This window comes from Nipponia nippon, unplaced genomic scaffold (genome assembly GCF_047370975.1).
Source record: "Nipponia nippon isolate SJK-2023a ecotype South Korea unplaced genomic scaffold, ASM4737097v1 scaffold_11, whole genome shotgun sequence".
Taxonomy (NCBI): Eukaryota; Metazoa; Chordata; class Aves; order Pelecaniformes; family Threskiornithidae; genus Nipponia; species Nipponia nippon.
Genome location: NW_028262302.1, coordinates 7220914 through 7245608, shown reverse-complemented (window position 1 = coordinate 7245608; position 24695 = coordinate 7220914). Strand labels below are relative to the sequence as shown.

General features: G+C 49.0%; 2 protein-coding genes across 3 annotated transcripts; one reads left to right on the top strand and one right to left on the bottom strand.

Annotated features, from left to right (window-relative positions):
• Positions 1-3511: 3511 nt before the first annotated feature.
• On the bottom strand, positions 3512-10499 carry AHSA1 (activator of HSP90 ATPase activity 1). The gene is made up of 9 exons (XM_087747410.1): positions 10157-10499; positions 9608-9798; positions 9342-9424; positions 8310-8427; positions 6555-6643; positions 6091-6225; positions 4944-5045; positions 4370-4421; positions 3512-3927 (listed from the first exon to the last, which is right to left on the bottom strand). The coding sequence occupies exons 1-9, from the start codon at positions 10234-10236 to the stop codon at positions 3755-3757; spliced, it is 1023 nt and encodes a 340-aa protein (XP_087603536.1). The 5' UTR covers positions 10237-10499; the 3' UTR covers positions 3512-3754.
• A 203-nt stretch (positions 10500-10702) lies between these two features.
• Positions 10703-24646, top strand: VIPAS39 (VPS33B interacting protein, apical-basolateral polarity regulator, spe-39 homolog). 2 transcript variants are annotated; one of them, XM_087747405.1, is made up of 20 exons: positions 10703-10760; positions 10869-10961; positions 11420-11522; positions 12827-12970; positions 13961-13999; positions 14339-14403; positions 17034-17090; positions 18028-18120; positions 18800-18833; positions 19282-19384; positions 19473-19500; positions 19686-19759; positions 20316-20391; positions 20688-20822; positions 21376-21417; positions 21808-21897; positions 22294-22380; positions 22923-23012; positions 23330-23434; positions 23708-24646. In XM_087747405.1, exons 2-20 carry the CDS (start codon positions 10869-10871, stop codon positions 23726-23728), a joined length of 1479 nt encoding a protein of 492 aa, XP_087603531.1. In that variant the 5' UTR covers positions 10703-10760; the 3' UTR covers positions 23729-24646. The 2 variants fall into 2 exon arrangements, with proteins under 2 accessions (XP_087603531.1, XP_087603533.1); XM_087747407.1 differs by having other exon boundaries at positions 10744-10760; positions 10850-10961.
• The last annotated feature ends 49 nt before the right edge of the window (positions 24647-24695 follow it).

Genomic DNA, 24695 nt, shown 5'->3' with positions numbered 1-24695 from the left:
TTAGGCCTACCCTTATTTACTAATAAAAATATCATATAAAACATTGCCTAAAGTTTTTCTTAATAAAGCCCAGATATTCTGCCAAAGGCAGGCATTAGGTTAACTCAATATAAGTTGTGCTTGACGTAGCCATTATATAGGTGTGCTGGTCATTACTTTTTACCTGATTAGCTGGGTATTTACAGGTTACTGACTGCATTTTTCAGTATTTTTTCATGAATTGATGTTACAGACTGATCTAATTCCCTTGGCCCTCACCCCTCTCTCTTCCTCTCTCCCTCTCCCCAGCCCCATTCTTCTTTGAATTCTGAAAGATTGCTCCACTTTCCCAAGTAAGCAAGCCTTCTAGGGTAAACTGTGTCAGGCCCTGTCATGCTGGAAACATCCAACTACTTTCACTTTGGCTTTTTAAAAAAATATTTTATTTAAAAGTTCTTCCTGCTTTGCCATTGAAGTAGGGTTGGGATGATGCTTCAAAGCAGTTTTAATAGTTACTTAGGCTAGGGGCTTTCAGGCTCTTTGATTTGTGGCCTGATTTCCCCATAGAAGTTTCACATACATAAATAATCAGAAGACAAGAGAAAGGGCCACGTGAGTCATAACATAGGTCCACCTAAACCAGCATCCAGTCTCTGACAGCAGTTGACAGCAGGTGGCTAGGAAGAGTAAAGAGAAGGACAAGCATGTGTTGCTATTTCCCTGAAGTACTTTCCTTGTTGCCAGCAGCTGGTGGCCAAGAGGCTTCTTGAGCCAGATGTGATGGTTGTTCTGGTTAATAGCCCTTGGTTGGTTTATTCTTCCATGAATTTTTACGCTCCATGTAAACTTTTAGAGGTACCATATCACCAGCTGCAAGAAATTCCAGAATTCTCTAAATGTGTTCAGAGACCCCTTTGGTTGGGGCCCCATATTCTGTTGTTTGATGGTTGCTCCTTACTCATCTTCTCCACATGCCTCATAAGTGCCTAGCCAGTTAACGTCCACCTCTGAGCTTTCATCACTGTGAAAACTTCACTGTTCACTTCTGTCTCTGTTTTCTGGTTTTTTAACCTTTGTTTTCTTTAATTCTCAAAACTTTCCCTCTTATCCTGTGTCAGTTCCGATTCTTGAAGAGCCTTTGGGCAGGAGTATACCGGACCGTGCTTTTCTTCTGCATCTTATACAGCCCTCCCTCCCCCAAGTAGCTGAAGGACCGCAAACTGTGTCCAGCTCTCCTGACACTTCCAAGTAAAGCAAAGGTCTGGGGTTTCTCATTAGCATCTGTGTAGCTGCACCAGATGTCAGCTGTAGCTGATGGAGCGGGTCTCTTTGCTGAGAGCAGGCGGATGTAGCGCAGGGACCTTCACAAGCATGCAGCGACTTAAGGCTCAGATCGCCTTCGTCAAGCAAACGGCTGAAGTGGTGTAAGGCATTGCCCCCGCTGTGCCCAGTTAGAGTCAGCATATCCTGACACGCTCTGTGCCTCAGGCTAAGCTAGCTCACAGCCTGGCTGTTCAGCACAAGCTTTCCTTCACCAGTGGGTTAGTGCAATAGATTCTGTTGCGAACAGCAGCCAAGGCATGGCTACATGGCTGCAAAGCCTTTTCTGCCGCTGTGGGAATGGCGATTTCCAGCCCGAGGGGCAGGGAGCCAGCTGTGGCAGCACCAGCATAACTCAGGGCAGTCAGTTTTTCTGGAAGAAGAGCCCTCAAACGGCCTCTGAGCAAAGCCCCGAGTCCATGAGCCCCATGAATGTGGGCTGCTGGCTGAGGCCAAAGCGTGTCCTATTAGAGTAGCAGCAGGATGCCCGAAGTAAACCCTGTTTGTGATGAAAGGAAGGCAATTAAAATTCCACTTCAGCTGCCTTCCTGTCCCACTTCCTAACCTTCCAGCGGCAGGTGATTAGCGGGGCCTGCCTTCTGCTGCCCTGGCTCAGCTATGCCAGCAGAGCCCTGCTGCGGGCGAGCGCGGCTGCCGCGGCGCGGCCAGCTGCCGGCATGGCTGCCGAAGCACAGCCAGGACACCGTGATTCAGCTGTTCAGTTTGTCTTCAGTTAACTTAGAATGAGCTGCTCATTTTTTTCAGTTTTCAAATCGTTTTGCTCTTCTCTTACCAAAGCTCTTGTCTTGGCTGTGAACACTTGCTAGCCCTGCTGTTGAAGGTTTCCCATGTTTCTGTCCAGGATTTCCCAAACAGAAAACCAAACACGCATGCTGCACAGTGACATCGGTGTGCTTACATCATGTTACGCTCCTGCAGCCTACCATATGCATACAGTAGTCCACCTGTGCATAAGAATCCTGGCAAAATACCTGCAGTCCCTTTCCCAGCCAGTTGGTGCCTTAGGGAAGACAACCCCGCAGGACATCGGGAAGCCCAACCATTTCTACAGGTGCCCGGGCTTCATACAACATCCTTTGTGGTCACAGGTCAGCAGAGGGGTAAGTACACAATACAGAACTTAGCTTCATACCACACTGTTATGTCCATACACACTTTACCATGAATAATCACTTTGGAATGGTGAGCAGAAAAGGCTAGAAATGCTCTCCGTAGTTTAAAAGGCAACTCAAACAATTACATTTGGGTTTTTTTCCCCAAACAGGCACTAAAGTTTTTTTTTTCTGGTCTCCTCCACTGAAGGGGATGGCTATGACATGCCACGCAGATTTAAAAATAAAAAAATCAGAAAATCCCCCAAACAGTAATTCTCACCCAGTAACATTACTTACTTCTAGCTTACTAGAGGTGCTCTGTGGAAAACACTAGCAGAAAACAAAGTATGCAAAAGAAGCTCATGCCTCAAAGGGAAAACCGAGCACTTCAGTCACCCTCGAGGTTAAGCAGATTGACACTTCTGACCAGAACAAGATTTCCCCCCTATCCTGTAAACAAAGTTATTGCTTTAGAAGACATCTCTGTATTAGAAGACTAACTGTATTAGCAGGAGAGAACAAGCAAGTGGTTTTCCCTTCCTCACTAGTCGAAGCAACAGCTGAGTGGGGTCAGCCAGAAGTACTGCACCTTATTTATTCTGCAGGAATAAATCCCACCCCCATTAAGAGTCTACACTTTGCTTTGGCCTGAAGCTCTTGGAAGCAGCTGACCCTAGGCCCCACAACCTGCTAGAACCGTTTTGTAGGTGGGAGTTTCCCTAGCAGCAGTTCACTGATTGCCTTGGGTGACTAAACCATCAGCATTCTTGTAGAGCAGGCTAGCGTAAGTGTAAGAAAGGACTGTTGAAGAAGGGGATGTACAAGGGAGGAAAGGAATAGCTTGAACAGGAGCTTAGATGCCCTCAGAAATGGGAAGGATTTGAAACATTTACTAGCGGCAGATCAAAAACAGAGAGAAAATGAGCAGCTGCTCAAACTAAAAACTGCATCAAGCTCATGCTCTCTACTCCCCCAGAAGTGAGGAGTAAATCACATTGGGATCGGCACTCCTCATTGATCGGTGTTTTTCCAGACAGATCCCTCCCTCAGCCTATCGACCAACCCTTTGAACTCAAGCCGATCTGAGGACAAAGTTCCACGGTGTTTTTTTTAAGTTAGGTTTATTTAGCAATAGAAGTATGTACATGTAAGAGAATCCCCTGCAGCACGAGACATGCACAAAGCAGTGAGGGACTGAAAGTGGTGCTGCTCAATGGCCTTCCTCATCACCTGTCATCCCACTTTACTCGGCAGCAGGGCCAAGATTAGAAAGGGATAGGTGAGAAATTTATCAGTCCACGTGGCAGAGTCTTCAGGCAGAGCCTTCCCAGCAACCAGTATTAAAACAAGCGGGCACCATAGCCAAATGTCTGTTTAATGCCCTCGAAGTAGTAGCGCTGCCAGCCTTGCTTCGTTCTTTCCTCCTCGCTGGCAGGAATGCCCTTGCCTTCCAAGTACACCTCTGTCTCGCCACCTTTGTCAGTGAAGTTCAAGGTAATTGTTGCAAAGTGCCCTAGAAGAACCAAAGCAAATCTGTCAGCAGTGTGTAGTATCATATATGCTACCCCAAGGAGCTGCTCTGCTCCTCCTCTCACACAGCACCGCTTAAAAGACTCCCCAGGATCCTTCCCAGAGGATCAATTTATGACAGCTGCAGGCCTTGCTCAGAAACGGAGGGAGGAGAGGGCTCCCTCTTCATGGGGTTCGAAGCAGTTGCAGCCACAGCTGAGCAAGCTGCTACTTCATCCTTCCTAATCCCCGGCCGCTGCTCTAAGCAGTGGCTGATGATTCTGACCCGATTGTGTGGGATATGAAGCTGGGATAAGGCTGGTGCAGCTCCCAGAACACTGTGTGCTCTCCGATCACGAGCCGGAGTGCAGTGTGGCTAATGGGGCTGGAATTCTTCAAACACAGGCAAGGGCTGTAATACCACAGTCCATTTTTGGACTACTTACCAGCTGGCCAGGATTTAAATCTCCATTTCATAACAAGTTGCTTCTCAGGGACCTTGGAAAGAGAGAGAAAGGCTGAGTAGTAATTTTTTTGCAAATCCTGCAGTCTAGTGGAAAACAACTAGAACTGTGTTGATCTGAAGCCTTAGAGACCCCTTGAGAAACAGAGGGAAAGAGATTTTAAGTGTCCTTTTCTTTCCACTCGTCTTCCAGGAAGGTAGGCCATAGTACAGCCCCAAACACTGAGACAGTGTCTCTGTCCAGAAGACTTTAGGGCAGGAGGGCTAAAGAGGAAAAGGGTCAGTTACTATCTTTAACACCCCTCCAGCCCCTAAGTAAAATCACACAAAGACAGGGCAGATGCATGACTGGAAGCCAGATTTTTCTCCCCAGACTGAAGTCCCATACATTAATCCATACTAAAGGAACGCTTCAATAGCCACAGCAATTATAGATAACTACTGGGCACCAGGTAGAACTCCACAATTAGCTAACTGAAGCATTGTTACAGAACTGATACCTCAAAAATAAAAAGGCTGCCCCTGAGCAAGATACACCTGCACTAGTTAGTACTTACTAGGTCAACAAACTCTCCTGTGACACTGCCATCCAGCAACTGAAACTTGCCTCCTTTATCAGCCTCCAAGGTGGCTTGTGCGTGGGTGAAAGCTTGGACCATCTGAAAAGAATTCAGGAGGAGGCCTGTATTACTTGACATTATCTGCTTGCAAATGTGTTGCCTAATGCCTCCCACCCAGCTACAAAAGTTCTGGAAGAGGAGGTACGTCAATAGTGTAAGGTCTTCACCAAGAAAAGACAGAAACCCTGCCCTGGCCAGAAAAGCAAGGTTATAGCCACTACAGCAGCATGGGGTTGGTCTCTTCGCCCTAGTAACAAGTGATAGGACGAGAGGAAATGGCCTCAAGCTGCGCCAGGGGAGGTTTAGGTTGGATATCAGGAAAAACTTCTTCACCGAAAGGGTAGTCAGGCACTGGAACAGGCTGCCCAGGGAAGTGGTTGAGTCTCCATCCCTGGAGGTATTTAAAAGGGCAGATGCAGTGCTCGAGGACATGGTTTAGTGGTGGACCTGGCAGTGCTAGGTTAACGGTTGGACTCGATGATCTTAAGGGTCTTTTCCAACCTTAATGATTCTATGATTCTGCCTGCCAAGGGAAAAGAACCCCTAGCTTTCATATTCTATGCAGCGTTCTGTAAGCCACACTTTGATTTACTCTGTTGGTTCCTTAATGAACCCTAGTTCTAAGAAAAGGTTATTTTTTCCTCTTTTTTAAAGGAGGAACAAAAGACCATGTTTAAATAATGATACAATGCTGCTCTCTCTTCTTAAACTATGTAATAGGGTGAAGAAGAGGGGAAGCTATTCCCAAAGTACACTTTGATACCACCTAACCTTAAAAGGAAAAAACAAAACCAAACCAAAAAGCACACAACTGTACATCCCAAGAGATCTGACCACATGCAGTAAGGGATACACCTACAGATAGGTGCTGACAGCAGTCTGGAACTGGCTTCTGGCTGGCATTAATCCTCTCTTGTCAACTGTGTGAAAAGATGCACACGCGAGCTTTAAGCAAGTATTCTGCAGACCAGCTTTCTTAATCCATTCTCATGGATTGTGAGTGTCCTACAGAATGCCTTAAAAAGCTTCTCAGGAACAACCTCCTATGTGCAAAGAACAATTCTCAGAACAAGCCTGGCATTACCTCCTGAGTAACGAATACCCGGTAGAGCTCCTCGGGAGATGTTAAGAAGGTGTCCTTCAAGCTGATCTTACACGTAGGGATCTTGACTCCTATGGATTTGGACTGCGATGTGGCAGTACTGCTGCTAGCGGCCGCCTAACAAAACAACAAGCAACACACACACATACTATTTTCACAAAAAACTCAACAAGTGGTTCACATATCCAAGAGAAAAAACAAAAGCCTTTGGTAAAGATGTAATTAGGTACAACCATATTTGAGTGTAAAAAGCAGATTTATCACTCTGCTTGAATTAAGAAATACCACGTGCTGCAAATCGAAACAGTCAGGCCTACACCACAGATTGCCAGTTCCTGAATACATATATATCCTATGAACAGCATAGGTTGCTCCTGTAAGCCCCGGAAACTGATAGTGTGTAACTTTCTTCACAAATCAAAAAGCATGTTTGCAGTTTTATTTACCTTGCGGTCTTCTGCTTTAGGAGCCACCTGAGGTGTTGTTTCCATATGTTCACCATTCACTGTGGGCAAAATCATGCCCTGGGTGAATTCTGGAAAGACAGGAATGCGCCCATGAAACTGATAAGAGATCAAGTAAACCTTTCAACTGTTCTTTGAAATACACAATCAAAAAGGGCTTCCTGGTTTCTCCCTTGCTCTTGCTAGCACCCATGACTTCAAACAGTTTAAAAAAAAAAAAGTAAAACAGACCTCTTTTTACAAGCAATTAATTTTTCTTGCCCTCACTGCCCTCCACTGAAGGCCATATCAGAACCTGCCTACACTAACAGTTAGGAACTTACCTCCTTTTCCTAGCCTAGACATACCGATGACTATCTTCCACATGTTGCTCTCATATTAATGTTAGCCTTACACTTACGTAGCTTTTTTTTCTCTCTCACTCTCTACTATAAATAGCAATCACATCTCAGATACTTTTATCTTGCTGGTCTAGACAAACCAAACCAAGCTTTTCCATTTCTTTTCAGACTGGCTCTCCATTTCTTGTGTCACTGTAGTACAGAATAAAGTGACTTCTAACTCCATCTTCGATTTATCTTCTTTGACACCAGATGCCAGGACTACACGCAGAAACCCAGGGGAGGTCTCACCAGTGCCCTGTCCAGCAGCACTAGCACTTTTATAACTCCAGCAGAAGCTTCAGCCTCTTCCAGCATCATGTTTGCTTTTTCTCCAGCTCTATCACTTCTGCCTTTACCAATTACAAACCGGTTTGCTCTTTCTCCTTCCTCTTCATTTGTTCAAACTGGCAAAATTCCATTATATAGCAGAATTTTATTATATGTATATAATCTTGTATCCCACAATACTTAGTTCCCACTTATTCTTATTTACTCCATCCCACAAGATCATACAGTTCTTCCCGAATAACATTCTCATCTTCCACCAGGTGACTGCATCTCCCACCCTGAACGCTAAAACACCTGAAAAAACCTCAAGGGTACAGAAATTTGATCCTGGAAAAACAGCAACCAGTGGTGGCTTGTACTCAGCAAAACTTGAATATCTAGCACGTGTAGTGTAACGTACGTAAATGGATATAAAAAGCAACTGTAGCATTCCCAACCTGTACTAGAGAGCAAAGCCAAACTCAACCAAGGCACGCTGATTTAACTCCAACTGCTGGAATCAGATTTATCTTCTTAAAAAAAAAAGTGACCCAGATGCTAAGACAACTCATTCAATGACATCAACAAGACCTGCAGAACAATTTCCAGTTGTCAGTTATTCTCAAATCCAAATAACACTAGATGCCTTTACTAGTGTGGCAAAAGAGAAAAAACAACAAACTAAAGAGATGATATCACCTTCCAAGGGAGTAAGCAAACTAAAGGCCAGATTGTGCCACACGCAGTGCCTGATACTCCGTGTCACTGGAGTACTCAACACTTTATTTTCTCTATAGCTGAGCTTCGGCATGTGAAGGATATTCTCAGTTTTAAAACACAAATCCAAAACCGCTGTTTATTATTAGCTTATCACTTTCTGGGCTGTGCTACAGTGTCTAGAGACAGAAGTGCTTCTTGCCAAATGCTAACTATTTTCAAAAGAGACAGAAAGTCACTGTTGTTGCTCTGACACCTTCCTGTTGAGATGGGGTGAGGAACTAATATCCACTCCTCTCGTTAACCCTATCCCTTCTTAAGTATCAGCTGAGATGGGTTCCCATAACACTTCTCCCTCTCAGTTACATACCTGTTTTGAGAGTGCTGATGTAAGTTTTCATTGCATCTCTAATTTTTTTTGCACCCTCTTGCTTCATCAGGGTCTTCAAGTTAGTGTCAGGCTCATCTTTAGCAAGGCTGACATGGATCTAAACAAGAAGGATAAGTACTGATTAATAGTCCTTTTATTACTCAATTCAACATCACAGTTAGACTTCGGCTAAACTTTCACAACCAGCAGTGCTATTTTATTAATCTTTTATTTTATCTCTCCCAGCCTACAGCAATGTATGCATGTAGCTAAATACCTTCATGTGCTATAGAGCCCTTATATCTAGAAGACAGGAATTAATTTGATAAATATACAACATGATGGGGAGGGACTCTATCAGGGAGTGCAGTGACAGGATGAGGGTTTTAAATTGAAAGAGGGTGGATTTAGATTAGCTATAAGGAAGAAATTCTTTACCGTGAGGGTGGTGAGGGAAGAAATTCTTTACCGTGAGGGTGGTGAGGGAAGAAATTCTTTACCGTGAGGGTGGTGAGGGAAGAAATTCTTTACCGTGAGGGTGGTGAGGGAAGAAATTCTTTACCGTGAGGGTGGTGAGGGAAGAAATTCTTTACCGTGAGGGTGGTGAGGGAAGAAATTCTTTACCGTGAGGGTGGTGAGGGAAGAAATTCTTTACCGTGAGGGTGGTGAGGGAAGAAATTCTTTACCGTGAGGGTGGTGAGACACTAGAACAGGTTGCCCAGAGAAGCTGTGGATGCCCCATCCCTGGCAGTGTTCAAGGCCAGACTGGATGGGGCTTTGAGCCATCCAGCCTTTGAGTGGAAGGTGTCCCTGCCCATGGCAAGGGGGTTTGGGACCAGATGATCTTTAAGGTCCCTTCCAACCCAAACCAGTCCACATTTCTATGATTCTATTAACTTAAGCAGCCTCTAACACTAAAAACGTCCTACACAAATGTTCTAAAAAGGTAACATGGAAGGAAATATTAATGCTCTAAGGATTCCTGTTAGAACAGCCATACAGCCAGCAGCATTAGCCTTTAGCTGTGCTTACCTCGACTTCATCGATGTCATTTTCATCCGAGAGATTAGGAATCTCCACATAACCTTTGTATTTCACTCCTGTCTTTGAAGTGCCTGCAATTACAATTATGTTGTTCAGATCAACATTTCTTACTCTGGTTGTTGTAAAAGCAAACTTGTATTGCATCACAATACAATGCTTCCCTTTATTATTATTTCCCAAATGAGGTAAGTTACCTTATCCTTAATCTTATACTTTAATCTGGCCTTGAAACAGGAAGGGAGAGCATCACTCACCAGTCCACGCCAGCTTGATAGCCCACTCATAGAAGAAGATAAGTTTCCCTTTGCGGTTGTTAATGGAGGCCTCTCCATCCAGTTTGCTCACTTCTGTCACCTCACAAGCCCCCTCCTCACCCTCCACCCTGACAGGCAGGAGGAGAGTTTTCAGCCGCTCTGTGGACCAGTTGGAGGCATCCCGCTCCGTCCTGCGAGAAAACCGGGTGGTGTGAGAATCTGGGACAGGCCACGCCGCCAGCACACGCTGGGACTCCCTCGCCTTCCCTCGGTCCTTCCCTCCCTGCCTCGCTCCGACACATAGACACAGACAGACACACAGAGCCCTTCCCCCAGGCACCCACCCAGGCGCTCCCCGGGCACCCCCAACACACACAGGGAGGCGGCGGCCTTCCCGGGGCATCAGCCCGCACACCCTCGCCTCAGCACCAGCACGCAGGTAGGGGAGGGAAGGAAAGGCCCCTCCCCGGACACCGGCCGGGCAGCCTCCCTCCGCCCAGGGGCACGGGGCCCTCCCGGGCGGGTCTCGGCGCCGGCCGCCCCGCTCACCAGTGCCAGTTGTTGACGTTGGTGGCGTCCGCCCGCTGCTCGACGATCCAGCGCGGGTCTCCCTCCCCCCACTTGGCCATCGCGACCGCCGCCGCCTCCTCCGCACCGACCGCCCGTGGAAACTGCTAGAACCGCCGGCCGCCGCGCCACCTCCCGGCTTCCGGCACCGGCACGGTCCCTTCCGGCGCCCTTCCCCCGCCTCGCGCGCGGCCTGGCTTCTTGGTTCCGCCGCGCCGCCCCCAGCTGGCGCTCCCGCCCCGCTCCGTCCCCGCCGGTCGGCGGCTCCCGGAGCGGCCGCACCGCGCCTCGCAGCCGCCCCGAGTCCGGCAGCCCAGCCCTCGGCCACCAGCCCGGACACCGCACCGCCGCGCGCGGCCCACCGGGACTTGTAGTGCGGCCCCTGGGGCAGCGCGGCGCGCGGGGCACGCCGGTACTCGTAGTGCGCGGGCGGGGAAGCTCCGGGCCGGGCCGCGGCGGGGAGACTACCTGTCCCGGCGTGCCCTGCGCCGCAGCCGCCCTGCCTGCCCTCCCCCGCCCCGCCCCGCCCCGCCCCGCCCCGCCCTGCCGGTGGCGCTGCCCGCCGCGGGAGAGGAGGCGCGGGGAGGTGAGCGGGACCGGGGGGCGGCGGGGCCGGGGCCCGGACCAGGGGGCGGGGGCGGTGGTTCCCCTCGGGCAGCCGCTCCCCTGAGGCAGCCGCGCGGTGCCGTTGCAGATGAGCAGGGCGAGGGCGGACGAGGAGGAGTACTGGCACAGCTCCAAGTTCCGGGCCTTCACCTTCGACGACGAGGATGACGAGCTCTCGCAGGTAGGGTCCCACCCCGCGTCGGGGGCAGGCCCCCCCCGTGGCCGTCTCAGCCCAGGCCTCGGCCCCGCGCTTCGCTGAGGGTCTGTGCTTCGTGGGTGGGGTGGATGCTCGCCTCCTGCCCCGTGTGGAGGCCAGCAGGGGCTTCCGTCTCGCCCCCCAGGGTAGCCAGTCAGAAATCTCATTAGGACTGTGGTTCCTCGCCCGTGCACCAAACTGCATCTCCTGGTGGTCGAGCTGTCAGTGTCTGTGTAGGTGTCGGTGGCCTTTGGATTCCCAGTGGCAGAGAAGGGCTGCTGCGTCTGTTGAACGCCTACAGGCACAAAATACCTCCTCCAGAAAGGGCAGTGTAGAAGAAGCTGTACTCAGAGCTCTGAGGGAGATTGTTCGAAGGTAATAGGAAACAAAGCACACTCTGCAACACTGGTGGTCTTTATACAAGCTCTTTCTTTTGTCCATAGCTAAAGGAATCCAAACGGGCTGTGAATAGCCTTCGGGATATCGTCGATGATGATGATGATGATGACCTTGAGAGGGTCAGCTGGAGCGGAGAGCCCGTGGGAAGTAAGTGCAGAAGTACTGCAAGTTATCCTTGAGACAGAGGGAGTTCAAAATTACTGCTTAAGTCATGTCGTTTAGTCGAGGTCAGGAGTACTACTTGCTATCTAATCCTGCATATCTAATCTGAGTCTAGTCTCCTCAGTCACATTGTGAGCCACTTGATTTACCTGTGTGGAACCACTGAAAAGACAGTGAGCAGAAGCCCAGATTACACAAAGGAGTGCAGACAAGTGGAGGGAAGCCACTCTGTCTTTCCCAATACATAGCCCAGCTTAGAGCAGATATTTTGTAGGCTCGATACTCATCATGCTTAGCTGGCCTGCAGGATTCTAGGTGATCATTTTCTTCACACTGCTGCCTGAAACGGCACCATTTAAAGTTCTCTGTGCTTTGTCCCCGTAGCACTTTAAGGAGATATTCCAAGGTTTAGTGTGTGTTTATAGGCTGACTCTTATGCTTGAAGTTTGAAAGGGAATTGTAAGCATTAAGCAAATGCGTTTCTAGTGATGATGGGAGCGAGCTCATGACCCACACACGATGCTGTCTGCTGCGCTTTGGAGTTCATGACCCACAGAATATGTGGCACTTGCTAGCCAGTGCCAAACAGTGAAAATTTACATTTGGATCACCCAGAGGACCTTCAAATAGTCTGTTCTTCTTGTCCTATGCTGTAGCTCCTCCCTCTAGTTCAGGCCATTTCTTTTCCCACCCAAGGTCTCTACCTATGGGCTTTTTTGCTCTGTCACCCTGTCCTGAAATGTGTGGGTTGTGCAGCTGCATGAAAAGAAGGGAAAACTGTGTCTTGAATAAGCAGGAGGAAGACATATGCATTGTTGCCTGCAGCATGTGCACATTGATAGCTGTTTTGTCTGTGTGGGGAGGAAAACTCTCTTAGTTTTCCAGTGTTCAGGAAGGTATGCTCTTATGCTTCTGTAATTTGAGGTAAGCCAGGGGTTCTCTGTCTTGCTGTGTACCTTTAGGGCAAGGATTATGCTTTACCCCATGTAACAACATATAAAGGTTGGGTGGACTATGCGTTTTTTTTATATAAGCCATAACCAGCTGTACAACATGGCTGAAATCAACCATTTCTGGAGGACAATGTGCAACTGTTTAACAAGCAGTATTACATGAGTTTGGGATTCTGTGCACTGCATCTACTTAGTGCTGAGGGTCAAAGTTATCAGGATGTGCTAGTGCAGAACTGACCAGGGCACACTTGGTAACATTCCTGCCATGCCATAAGATCATTCTTTACAGACTGGTTTTCTCTTTCTCTCTTATAAATCACCTCTGTCTGCACATAGGTATCTCCTGGTCAATCAAAGAGACAGCCTCCAGCAGCCCTAGCTCACTGGAGGGCCGAGACTCCAGCCTACAGAAGGGCTCCTCCTCCTATGCTGCTTTTCCCAAACAAGTTTCCTCCTACTCCCTAAGCAGCCTATTCAAAGGTGAGGTTCCTCATATACAATATGGACAAATGGGTTTTCCCTCAAGAGTGTCAAGGGGCAATTGTGTTATCTTATGTAAATAATTTTTTCTTAAGTATATTGCAAAACAGGGAAGCTCTGATCTCAGTGTGGGAGTGTATCTCACTGGTCAGAAATTGGAGACTGTCTTGTGCATGCTCTTGCGGTATGAGAGGGGGCTTTGGAGATTATGGCTTCTTAAAAGCCAGGTTCCACAGAACAGCAAGGTAGAGCACAGCACTGTACAGCAATCTGTTTGTATGGTGGAAAAGAGCAGGCTACAAAGGGACTGGCTTGACCCATGTGGCCCTAATTTGATCTTCAGTACTGTAGAGAAGACAGGTTGATTATCCTTTATTTGGAGCTCAGCTGGCTGCTGTTGATGTTATAGTTGATTCAGCAAACACAAGGTAGCAGCAGTGGTAGCATAGCTGGTTATGTGGGGAACTGTGCAGCAGGCCATGGGGAGACTTACACAGCTTGCAAGAGTTTAGCTCTGTTGTCTCACCATCCGACAACAAAACAGCTTGTACTTTGTCTCTCTTTCTCTGGGGTGGTTTTTTACTCTCAACTTTGATCACACAGTGATAATGAAAGGCGTCCAAATCGCAGCCCTGGTGAACGAAGCTGTCCATGTTGCCATGGCCTAAGCACTGCTGTGTGCTTGAGCCTCTCCTCTGCAGGTAGATGAGTGAATTCAGGCTCTCTAACCTCACCTGGCCTCAGCTACAAGGGGGCAGATAGGGTCAGGGTGTGGTATGGTTTGTGATGCCGCAGACAACTTCAAAGCCTTAGGCTCCAAGCAGGTGAGCCCCAGCTGTGCTGGTGTGGTGTGAATCACTAAACAGAGTGGCTTGTTCTACAGTGGCATAGCTGCAAGCGCACTGGCTTGCAGTCTAGGCTTGTGTTCCCTCTGCAAGTGATGTTGCTGGTGAAGGGACGATCTCTCATAAGTGTTTGTTCTGATTTCAGGACGAAACAAACTTCCAAGTTTCCAGTCCCTTTCAGATGGTAAGTTTTGAATCCCTGCCTCAGTTTTGGGAGGGTTGCAAATTTATGTAACCCAAAGCATTTCCAAAAAAAGGGAAGTGTCATCTTACGTTGCAGAAAGGGAAACTGAATTATGGGTTGTCTGAAAGTCATTCAGCAAAGAAGCAAAAGCGTTGGCATGATGGTTTGGGGTAATCTGCTTATGTACAACTGATGACTGTTGGGTTTAGAGCAACTTTGTATTGCCATTTGGTGCTTGAGTTTGGGTCTTCTACCACGAAAACCAAGAAAAGGGCGGTTTTGGAAGTGGGTGTGAATCAGGATTTTGATGTGCTACTCAGCTTTGCCTTTCCCTCTTAGCCCTCTCTGACACGGGAGTTAAAAACTACGCCCCAGAGCTGCGCAGACCGAAAGCTGAGTACAAGGTGAGCAGCCTGTGTTTGTAGTGTGCTGAGATCAGAGTACTGCCAGGAGAACTTCCTACTCTATTGGTTTCATGGGAAGTGATTAATCGCTATTTCAGACAACAGAGGGCGATGCAGGGAATAGGACAGGGAGCTGCAAAATGCAGCCTCACAGTAATTTAGGTGTTCTCTGCTTTTGCTCAGAAGTAGGGAGCTTTGCTGGGGGTCTTAGTTACTCCTTCTCCTAATGAATGGCCCAGCAGTCTTTGTGAAAAGGATTTCTAAATAGTGCTTTGCCTGTAAGCTGCTTTCATGCTGGGTCAGATGAATTGGCATCGTGTGCTTTTTAAATTTTTTTAAACCTAAAGGCATCTAAATTTCTTATTCGTGAATCACCGGGACAGCACAGAGGGAGCTGCACAAAGGTGGAGTTCCAGTTGGCACGAATGTTCTTCTCCCAGACAGGCAGTGTTAGGTGTTGCAGAATCTAGTGGATTTTGGGACTGGTTGGATTCCTCCTACTAGGTGTGAGGTTGTGGTTCCATGTCCCCAGGTCCAGCCAGTAACAGGCCTGAGCACATACTCCCAACAGATACAGACATGCACAATACTAACACAGCTGCCCACATGGATTAACACAGACAGAAATCAATGCCTTTGCCAACAGACACATAAACACACAATACTCAAGCCTGATCCTGAACCTCCTTTTTGTCTGACCAGGACTGAATTCCACCAGTGGAACATACACACACTCTATGGGTCTCTCCAGTAGCTGATCTTAGACATCCAGTTTGTTTTGTAGCTGAATCCCAGACCCCAGTCTCCTCCAGTTGCTGGCACCTGGACCCTTGAGCCCCTAGGGTTCATGGTTCTATTTTGGTTCCTGGTACTCAGGCTGCTGATTCTACTCACTGGCTGGTTGAGCTTGAAGTTCACTAGCGTTCATACGAACACATACACTGGGAATAGAGAGCCCACCCGCACAGAAGGTAGTTAAATATAGAATTTAATGAGAATATCAGACAGACTGCAGTGATCCATTGCAGGGCTCAGTCAGGCAGGCACACTAACTAGCCACTTGTTTAAACTTGGCTGGCACCCTATGGCCCCTTTTCCCTCTATTTTCCCATGCTTGTTCCTGCCCAGTTCATTTTGATCCCTCCCTTCCCCTGCTTTTTGTCTTTCCCGTAAACTTCCGTAACAAGCCTCACACATTTACACAACCCTCATAAAACATCCCAGGATTCTCTTTCCCCTGCGTCTCATACTAAGTCCTGTGCCTCTTTAGGGTTGCATGGTGTTTGGGGAAAGTTTCTTTGGTTTACTCATCTCGGAGGGTTTTACACAACGGCTAATGATCTAATCTGTCTCATTTGATGGTGGCAAGGAGTGGCCAAGTCAGTGTGCTCAGATTGCACTGCTTAGGTTACTGGGTTTTCTCTACCTGTTCTTGGCCATATGATCTTCACCGAGTTGGTGTGTTTATGTTGATTAGCCATTAATCACATAACCTAACAGGCAGCAGTTCCTGAAAGCACAGCAGGAGAACTAAGTGTGTCCTGTTGCGTTCTGTTCTGTGCCTGCAGAGGCAGTGAAGCAGGAAGGAGAAGGGTTGTACAGCTCCTTAGATGGGAAAGTTACTGGCAGCTTTGAACGAGTGTCCTGACAGTGACAGGCTGAGAAGCTGCCTCTGGCCAGAGGTGCTGGAGGGAACCCAGGTGCTCAGGACATTTGACACTCAGCCATACATTGACTCAAGAAACTTGTGTGCAGTGGTCCCCTAATAGGACTGGGTCAGCCCTTTTTTTCTTTAGATTTGGGCTTTCAGTAAATTGCCAATTAATTTAAAATTCAATGTCCTCAGAGCTCGTTCTGGTTAGTCCCTTTCTCTGGCTCTTTTGAGGCAGAAGGCTGAATTACAACCGCTGGCTCGAGTGCCTCACAAAGACTTAGATTCCTTCTTGGAGTCTGAGTTCAGGAGTGGCTCAGGCCACTGCCACTTTTTATCCAGTGCTTCCGGATCGTAGTGTCTGCAGGTTGCAGGGGAAGAACTTCAGTCATTGCAGTAGCATATTATCTTAAGATGGTCTCACTACAGGCTTCAGTGCTCTTGTCACATTGCGCTAGTCCTGTGCGACTCTCCAGGCACTTGCCTGAGGCTGTTGCCCCTGCGTTCTCCACACTGCTGTGGAAGGCTCACCAGCAGAAGTCTGTCTGAATCGTGACAAGAAACTGACTCCTTCCCCCTCAGTTTTGGATTTGTCAGTTTTGCATGTATTTTGTTTGTCCTTCTGAAAGCAACATTGGAGCTTTAATTTGCAAGGAGGACAACCTGTTGAAATACACTTCTTATAAAGGATATAATGATGGACCTTACTGAGGCAATAGAAAGACTCTGTGTTTACATCTGAGCCTCTAGCTTCCCTCCTCACCAGCATGCAGAGTCTGAGAGCCCAGCATCTGCACCTGAACACTGTAGGGACACATCCTACTAACAACCCCGCTGGAGCAGCTGAATGATAAGTCTGAGAAGCTACACATGGGCCAGGCTTTCCACTCTGATCCAGCACAAGTGGAAAGCAGCTTGGGGACTGCTGGCGTTATGTGGCCTCTTGAAGCTCAAGAGCTCTTTGTTTTTCTTGTGGCAGGATTACAGCAGTGATTGGAGCCCCAAAGATACAGTCAGGCGAATGCAGAGGGGCAAGGTAAGGACTTTCCACTCCCACCTGCTTGCAAGAGATGGAGGGTGGGTGGTCCTAAACTGCTTTACACTTCCCTATGCTCCTGGCTGTTCCGGGAGCAGGGAGGGGATCCATGTTGCTTGCAGCATCTAGCAGGGATGGTGCTCTGCCTGTCTGCTGCTTTGCCAGATGGCAGCCCTGGGATCACACTAGCTCAGGAGCAGCAGGAGACCTTCAGGGTTTTGTTGCGTTGTTTACTTGAGTCATCGCCTCAGCTAGGCTCTGACAGGAGGTATCTGTACTGCTGTGTCACTCTCTGCCCTTTCTGCTCCCTGCGGCTGGGTTTATGGAAAATATCCGAGGGTGTGGGGCTTTACTTCCCTTCTTAGTTGGTGGCAAATGGAGGGAGGAAGACAGGAGCAATCTTGGTTACACTGGAGCTGGAATCTTAGTCTCAGCTGTCTCAGTTTGCAGTGAGCACCCAGGGAGCTTGTGGTTTTACTCTGCATGTGTCTCCTCAAAGGCTGAGGTGAACTAAAGGCTGAGAGAGGCCACAATTGTGGGGTAAGAAGAAGCGAGGAAGAGTCTTACAACTCTACTTTTCTAGTCTTCTCTGTGGAAAGGGCCCTGCAGAGTTCCCTCCTCCTGTCAGGGCTGGTGGTTTGTGGTGTGCAGGGAAGTTTTGCCTTCTTACAAGGATGTTTGTGCTGAATGTACGATGTCTGCTGTCCTAAACTGGGCAGTAATGAGGGCTAACTCTGCAACCCCTGTGGACAGATTCCCAGGGATCATGCAGCATGTGGTTTCAGCTAAATTCAACCAGTTCTCCACTGGTTGGGAGGGCAGTTATTCATGTTGCTGAAGGGCTCATGGGGGAAGAATAGGTAGTACCTTGGGGACTGGTTCGGCCTGGGGATTGTCTGATGTCCCATATGCCTACTTACACCTCTTTTATCTCCAGGTCTGCTCTCTAGAGCGATTTCGCTCCCTGCAGGACAAGCTGGTGCTCTTGGATGAAGCTGTGGCAGGGCATGATGGGAATGTCATTACAGCTGTGAGTCCTGCTGGGGCCATGTAGGGCTGGGACTTCCTGGGTAACCCCACAGAGGGTGCTTGTGTGAATGCAGTCAGTTGGCCACCTAATCTTGCAAGATGAGGGGTTGTTCTTTACTTAAAACAAAGAAGTTACTGAAAAGTGTCAAAACTTAAGACTGGGAAGCTCCATATTCATCCTGGCTTTCCTACCACTCTGCAGAATTCATGTCAGGTTAATAACAAGGAACCTGATCCTTCAGCCTTACAGATCTTTGCAGCAACTTCTTGAAGGCCAAGATTTAATCTGCTCATTGCAGCACGGAAGACTTGAGAGGCCTCTCCAGTTTATCTGGCTTCCAAAGCATCAGGCAGCAAATGGGACTGTGTCAGAATTTTGCTCATCCAGGTCTTTTAAGCCCTTGGATCTCTCATGGAAAGGTTTTTCTTTGTAAATCTTGATCTCACTTATCTAAGCTCCAGAGTAGGAGCTTAGGCAGGCATCCAGGCAGCTGTGGCCCTGGCTCACTGCTTGTCCTGTGTCTAGTGGGTAGCAGAATTCAGTTCAGTACTGTAAGAGCTGTGTCTTCAAAGGCCCTTTGCAAAAGCTTCCCCAGGCCGTGACCAGTTTGCTGTCTGTCTGTCTTAATTCTGGTGAAGACTGATCTGGTCAGCTGAGAGCTGCCTCTCTGTGCTCACAGGTCCTGATATTCCTGAAACGGACGCTCAGGAGAGGTAAGTGTGACTGGAGCCAGGGTTTCTGTAGCGTGTTTCAGTTAAGGGCCGAGGGGCTAGTTCTTTCACTGGGTGCAAGTCACAAAGACACCATCTGGGGTATTGCTGCTTTACTGAGCATGAGATATTTTTGCAGTGAGTGTAACATGGGAGGGGGGATGGTGATGCCCACAAAGGCTCCAGAGAGGAGCTTTAAGATTGGTAGGTGGTAGTGGTGATGGGCCGAATGAAAATGAATCTGTAGGGGTAGAACACTGCTGTGAATTCAGCTGGCAGCCTAGTGAACAGGCCCTTCTCTCATGCTCCAGCCTCCAAGACTGTGCTTTGAGATGGGATAAGGTTGTTGAATCCTGCCAATGACTTGCACTCCATGCACTGTGCTTAGCCCTCTCTGGCTTGGTAGTGCTAACTTACTTTACCCACCTGTACACATCTCTCTCTCCTGTAGAGATCTTGTTTCGGGAGCTGGAGGTGCGGCAGGTGGCCTTGTGTCATCTGATCCATTTCCTCAAAGAGACGGGTGAGCAGAAGTTGCTTCTGGATTTGCTCAGGTGAGGCTCTTGCCCAGCCTTGTGGCGGGGCTGAGCACGCTGCTAGGAAACTGCCTCTGAGTTAATGCTTGCTCATTCCCTTTTGCAGGTTCCTAGACAGGACTGAGGAAGTTGCTGTGAGTATTCCTAGGAGCAGAAGCTCCCTTTCCTCAGTGAAGAGGGAGTGTAGTGGGCAGGGGGAGGCTGGCTGCAGGGTGTCTGGTAGTAAGGCAAGAGCTTTGCATCCCTGTTTTTCCCTCTGGGGTCCTGTGTCTCCCAAATCCATGAGAACAGACTGTGCTTCTTTTCCCTCTCCCTCCAGCTGTCCCAGTACCGGGAGCATTTGAACATCCAGGATGTAGAAAAAAGGAGGGAATTTCTGAAAGGCTGCATTGGGTAAGAAAAAATGCAAGAGGGTGGGAGGGATGTGAGTGCTTCACAAAAGGTGGTAGTAAAGCAAATTAGACCTCTGTCCCAGTGCCACAGCTTATGTAGTTTGAGAGCCGATGTTGGTTTTGCCTCAGTGGGAGTGGGGTGTTGTGGACACAAAGGATACCAGAGAGGAAGAATTTGTGGTGATCACTAGTCCAGCAGCTTTTGCTGCTTACTTGGGGGCAAAGATGCTTCAGGGACCATTGACCCTTCAGGTTGTGAAGGATGAAAGCTTGGGTGCCTGAGCACTTGAAGAAATTGATAGCATCAGCTTTAGGTTGTTTTTTGAGAGATGCCACATAATTCTTCCTTCTCAGGAGCCTGTCTAGGAGAGAGCCAGTTGGAGAAGGCAGCAGGGCAGGAGCTTGAGTACCTACTAGCGACACAAGCTGGGGAGAATGGGAGGTGTTCCCCACATCTCTGTCTGTGGGGAGCATGTTTGGTAGAGAAGAGCATCCTTCTAAGTGTACTGTGTTAAGAGCTGCTGCTGACAGTGTCTCCTTCCTCCATGTCTGGCCAGGCTGCCATTTTCAGCTGAGGATACCTCCCACATCCAAGACCATTATACCCTGTTGGAGCGACAGATCATCATTGAGGTATGAAATCTTCCCTGCTGGTCAGGAGATGACTGGCACTAGCTGTGAGATCACTATCTGTCCCTAACTTATACCACTTTGGATCTAACCAGCCTGCCCTGGCTAGTGTAGTTTAACTGCTGTCCAAGCTGCTGTGCCAGGCACATGTGTGAAATACCAGGCCTGAGATTTCACAGCATGTTGAGGCTGTGCTTGTGCATTGCTATCACAACACTCTCCCCAGGTCTCTGCTCTGCAGCTGGGTCAGGCAGTTGCCCTGGCTCATGTTCGCCCTCTCTGTCTTCCTGTTTCCGCAGGCCAATGATCGGCACTTGGAGACGGCTGGGCAGTCAGAGATATTTCGGAAATATCCTCGCAAGGCTTCAATTCTCAACATGCCACTAGTGACCACCCTCTTCTATTCCTGTTTCTACCACTACACAGAGGCTGAGGTGAGGGTGATTTGGGAGAAGGGTTACATCTCATCCCTGTAGCCCTCAATATGTGGGGTGGTTAAGCTGAGACACGTTAAGGAAAGAATGGGAGGGAGGTCATATTTCATCCTCAGAGAGACCTAGAGGAACCCAGCTCCCCTTGTCCATCTGGGACCAGTTTGGAGTTTTCTTTTGTGCTCTAAGATGGGATATTCAACCTGGGACAGCCTGTCAGGGAGTTGCCTCCTAGAAACCACTGTCTTTTACTTCTGGCTCCAAGGAGCCAGAATTTGTCCCTTAATCCCATGAGGCTGAGGTGTGTGATACTGGTCTTGGAAGTGCTGGAGGTGCACCAGTTGAGGATGTAGGGGAAACCAAACCAGAACGCTAATGGGGTGGGATAGTTGCTCTCTTCTGCCAGCTGTTTTCTCCTGTGGTGCTGACATGAGCAAAAAGCAGTAAAAACTTGGGGAGATTCACCCTGTGCGAGGCAGATGCCTTACAACAGATGTCTGAACCTCTCCCATGGCCTGCCCTGCTGAGTTTGCACTGATTTGTTTGCTCTCTTTAGGGAACGTTCAGCAGCCCAACCAACCTGAAGAAAACATTTAAGGTACGTGATCTCCTGCTGTTGTGGCAGCACTAGCTGAAAATGTGGGCAGCCAAATTGTACTTAGCAAGGGGGCTGGGTAGGAGGAGTTTGAGGGGTTCAGCACTGTGATAGGAAGGGGGGCATGGCATCCGCCTTGAGCAGAGCCATTCTGGAGGCTCAGAAAGGCAAGTGGGAGCCATGTAGAGGCTTTCACTGAGTGCAGCCTGGCTGCAGCAGCACTTGCAAATCCCCACCTCCTGCTCTCCGCAGTGCTGGCTCTGGTGTCAGACAGCATCTCACCTCCTTGCCTGGCTGTTGGTGTGGGTCCTGACAGGGCTGGGAGCAGATGTCCAACCCACGCAGGCCTTCGGAGCTGTGCTAGTGGTCTGACTGCAGCTTTCTGCCTTGCAGATTCCTGATAAGCAGTATGTGCTGACTGCCCTGGCTGCCCGTGCCAAGCTGCGAGCCTGGGATGATGTTGATGCCCTCTTCACCACCAAGGTGAGCTTTGGAAAGCCTTGCTGGGGACTCAGTTCCAAGTACTGATATCTACTACTGATAGCTGGCTTGTTCTGGAGTTACTGGACAGACTGGTTTTATTTCAGCAGGGCCCAGCACCTCTGCTGCAGGGTGTTGCGATACGTTCCTCCTCTCCCTGCCTAAGACTGCTGCTGGGCCTGGCTTGGCTGCAGCAACAAGGTCAGAGAAGGGGGCTGCCCTTGTACTCTGTTACCAAAGGGTTCGCAGCCAACCTGTGCCCAGTCGCTGCATGAAGGGCTCTGCCAGTGGTGCATGTGGTGGCTGGTGATGTATGTTGCTGGCACTGGGGAAAAACATTTTCTTGTGGCTGGAGGAATTGCCCTTTAGGATGAACACAAGGTGTGGCTCTCATTTCAGAACTGGCTGGGCTACACCAAGAAGAAGGCACCTATTGGCTTCCACCGGGTGGTGGAGATCTTGCAGAGGAACAATGCTCCTGTACAGGTGAGCAAGGAACTGCTGCTTATGTCCTCCTGTACTTTGTTGGGATTTGGACATGTGAATGATTCCCCAGGTGAGCTGCTTCCTAGCTGGGAGTGGGAGAACAGCTTGCCAAGCTGCTGGCTCTGCCAGGTGGGCGCAGCGCTCAGCTGAGTGACCCATGCATCAACGGGAAGTGTGGGTGGTAGTGAGGGCTGGGTCCTAGGTCTGACTGCAAGAGGGACAGCGGGCCTAGAGTTGTCTGGGAGCTCTCTCCCCGCAGTGCATTGCCACCTTTGCTACATTAACTTTTGTTATCCTTAATCTGGCTGGCAATGGTTAACCCGATCCATAGGAATGAGGTAGCCTAGGACTCTAAGCTTTGTGAGCAAAGCTTTGCTGCCTCTGGGGTCCTGAGCAGTCTTGTCCTGGTCACTTGTTGCCTTAGGAAGGAAGGGGTCAAGTCTGTGTGACCAGCGACCTTGAAAGGTTTTGTGACTGGGGTGAGAGAATGAGGCAGGAGGTACCTGCAGAAGGGAGCTGAGACACTCTTCCTTCCCTCGCAGGTGCTGCAGGAGTATGTGCGCCTGGTGGAGGACGTGGAGACGCGGTTGAACCTCGCCACCAAATACAAGTGCCATGATGTTGTCATTGAGGTAGGTCCCTGCTGTGTGTGTGAAGAGATGGGACAAGAGTCTGCTTTTTCTCCCTGGCTTTCCTGTGCTTTGCCATGTGCCACTGCTGTCATGTGCCTGGTGGGATTTGTTTATCCCTGTGGCCTGGGAGCAGTGATATGGTTCCCAGTGGAAGCCAAGTGAGCCAGGAGAGTGGCTCCTAGCATTTGTGCTGTGGAATTGTGCTGTGGTGGGAACTTGAGGGGTGATTGAAGAATTGCCCTGCTCATCTGCACTGCACCACCTAACTGTGGAAGTGACCTCTTTACTCTTCACTGCTGCTTTTGCTGTTTATCTAGACATACAGGGATCTAAAGGATCGCATCCAGCTGACAGCGTATAAATGCAAGGTGGAGCGAGGCTCTGCAGAAGAAGAGAAGATAAACAGCATTCTCAACAACATGGTAAGAAACACCTACTTTTTCTTCCAGAGACTCTCACCAGAAATGGCCGTAGATTAGGTGTAAGGGCATGGCTGTCCTACATACTTTTTATCCCTGCTGGGAAGCTCATCTTATGTTTGGGGTTGCATTCAGTGTAGGAATGAAGGGTGAAACTGATAGAAATAGCACCCTCTGGCCGTAGTTGTCCTTGTCAGGGATTGGGACTCGCTAATTTGGCCCCTGAGGGATGTGTGTTCAGCACTGATGTTAGTCATGTCTCATTCTTTCTTTTAGCAAATCCGATGGAAGAACTGAGCACCCGTGAAGAAGCCTGCTTGGCCGTTGCCTTGCCAGTGAAAGAGGAAACTGCAAAACCCAGTCCAGTGCCAACAGAGCAACTCTGTTACTACTCATTGCATGATCAACGTTCGTCAGTGACAGTGGGTGCCTGTGGCTTGTGGGACAGTGGCATTCAGACTGGTTGAAGGTAGCTGCTCCAATGTAGCCAGCAAAACCACAGTACTGATCCACCAGGGTTGATTCTTTTTGGAATCTGATTCTCTTTGACTTGGCTGTAAGCCAGGCATCGCTTTTGTTTACGAAGGGAAGTTGCTGGGCACAGCAAGGTTACGTTTGCTCTGGATGGTGCCTGGGCTCATTCTCGCAAGAGGAACAGGTCAGTCACACTCATGGGTCTCTCCACCAGACAGTGCTGACCCGTCCCTGTAACACTCAAGCTGGCTTGGGCGTCACCAGTCATGGCTGTGGCTGGAGTAAAGCCTAGTGGACTGTGTTCTCCCTGCGTCAAAGAGTGTGTTGGGGGAAAGGACCAGCTGCACCTTAAAGCTCTTTTTTTTTTTTTTTTTTTTGTTGGTTTGTTCTGGCTCACCCTAGGAAAAGAGGTGTTGTATGAACTCCTGCAGAGAGCCAGGCCAGCAGCCTCTGCCAGTATCCTTGTGCTGGCACTCTGCAGCTCTTGGAAGATCCCTTTATCAGGAAAGAACAGGCACCTAGTATGGAGCTGGTCAGAGCCCTGCTGGGTTGGACGGAGAGCGAGGAGGGACCCCTCTCAGTTGGCAACAAACCTGCTGGCCCCAGCATCTCTTTTCTCTGAGAGTGTTATGCCAGGAAAGATTGAACTGCACTTTCTCAGAAACACAACTCCTCAGGCAACTGCTGGCTTCATCCTTCCAGACCTCACTTCAATTCCTTAAATAAAGCTGTCTCTTTCTCCTTGGGCTGTTTATTTCCTTCCCACACTGAGCACTTTGTCACTCTGTGT

Coding starts and splice junctions, on each gene's coding strand:
- AHSA1 (XM_087747410.1), bottom strand. CDS start 10,236: ATGGCCAAGTGGGGGGAGGGAGACCCGCGCTGGATCGTCGAGCAGCGG. Junction 8,428..9,341: donor ATGACATCGATGAAGTCGAG/GTAAGCACAGCT, acceptor CTTCTTGTTTAG/ATCCATGTCAGCCTTGCTAA. Junction 4,422..4,943: donor CAGGAGAGTTTGTTGACCTA/GTAAGTACTAAC, acceptor TCTCTTTCCAAG/GTCCCTGAGAAGCAACTTGT.
- VIPAS39 (XM_087747405.1), top strand. CDS start 10,869: ATGAGCAGGGCGAGGGCGGACGAGGAGGAGTACTGGCACAGCTCCAAG. Junction 19,760..20,315: donor TTTCTGAAAGGCTGCATTGG/GTAAGAAAAAAT, acceptor ATGTCTGGCCAG/GCTGCCATTTTCAGCTGAGG. Junction 21,898..22,293: donor ATGCCCTCTTCACCACCAAG/GTGAGCTTTGGA, acceptor CTCTCATTTCAG/AACTGGCTGGGCTACACCAA.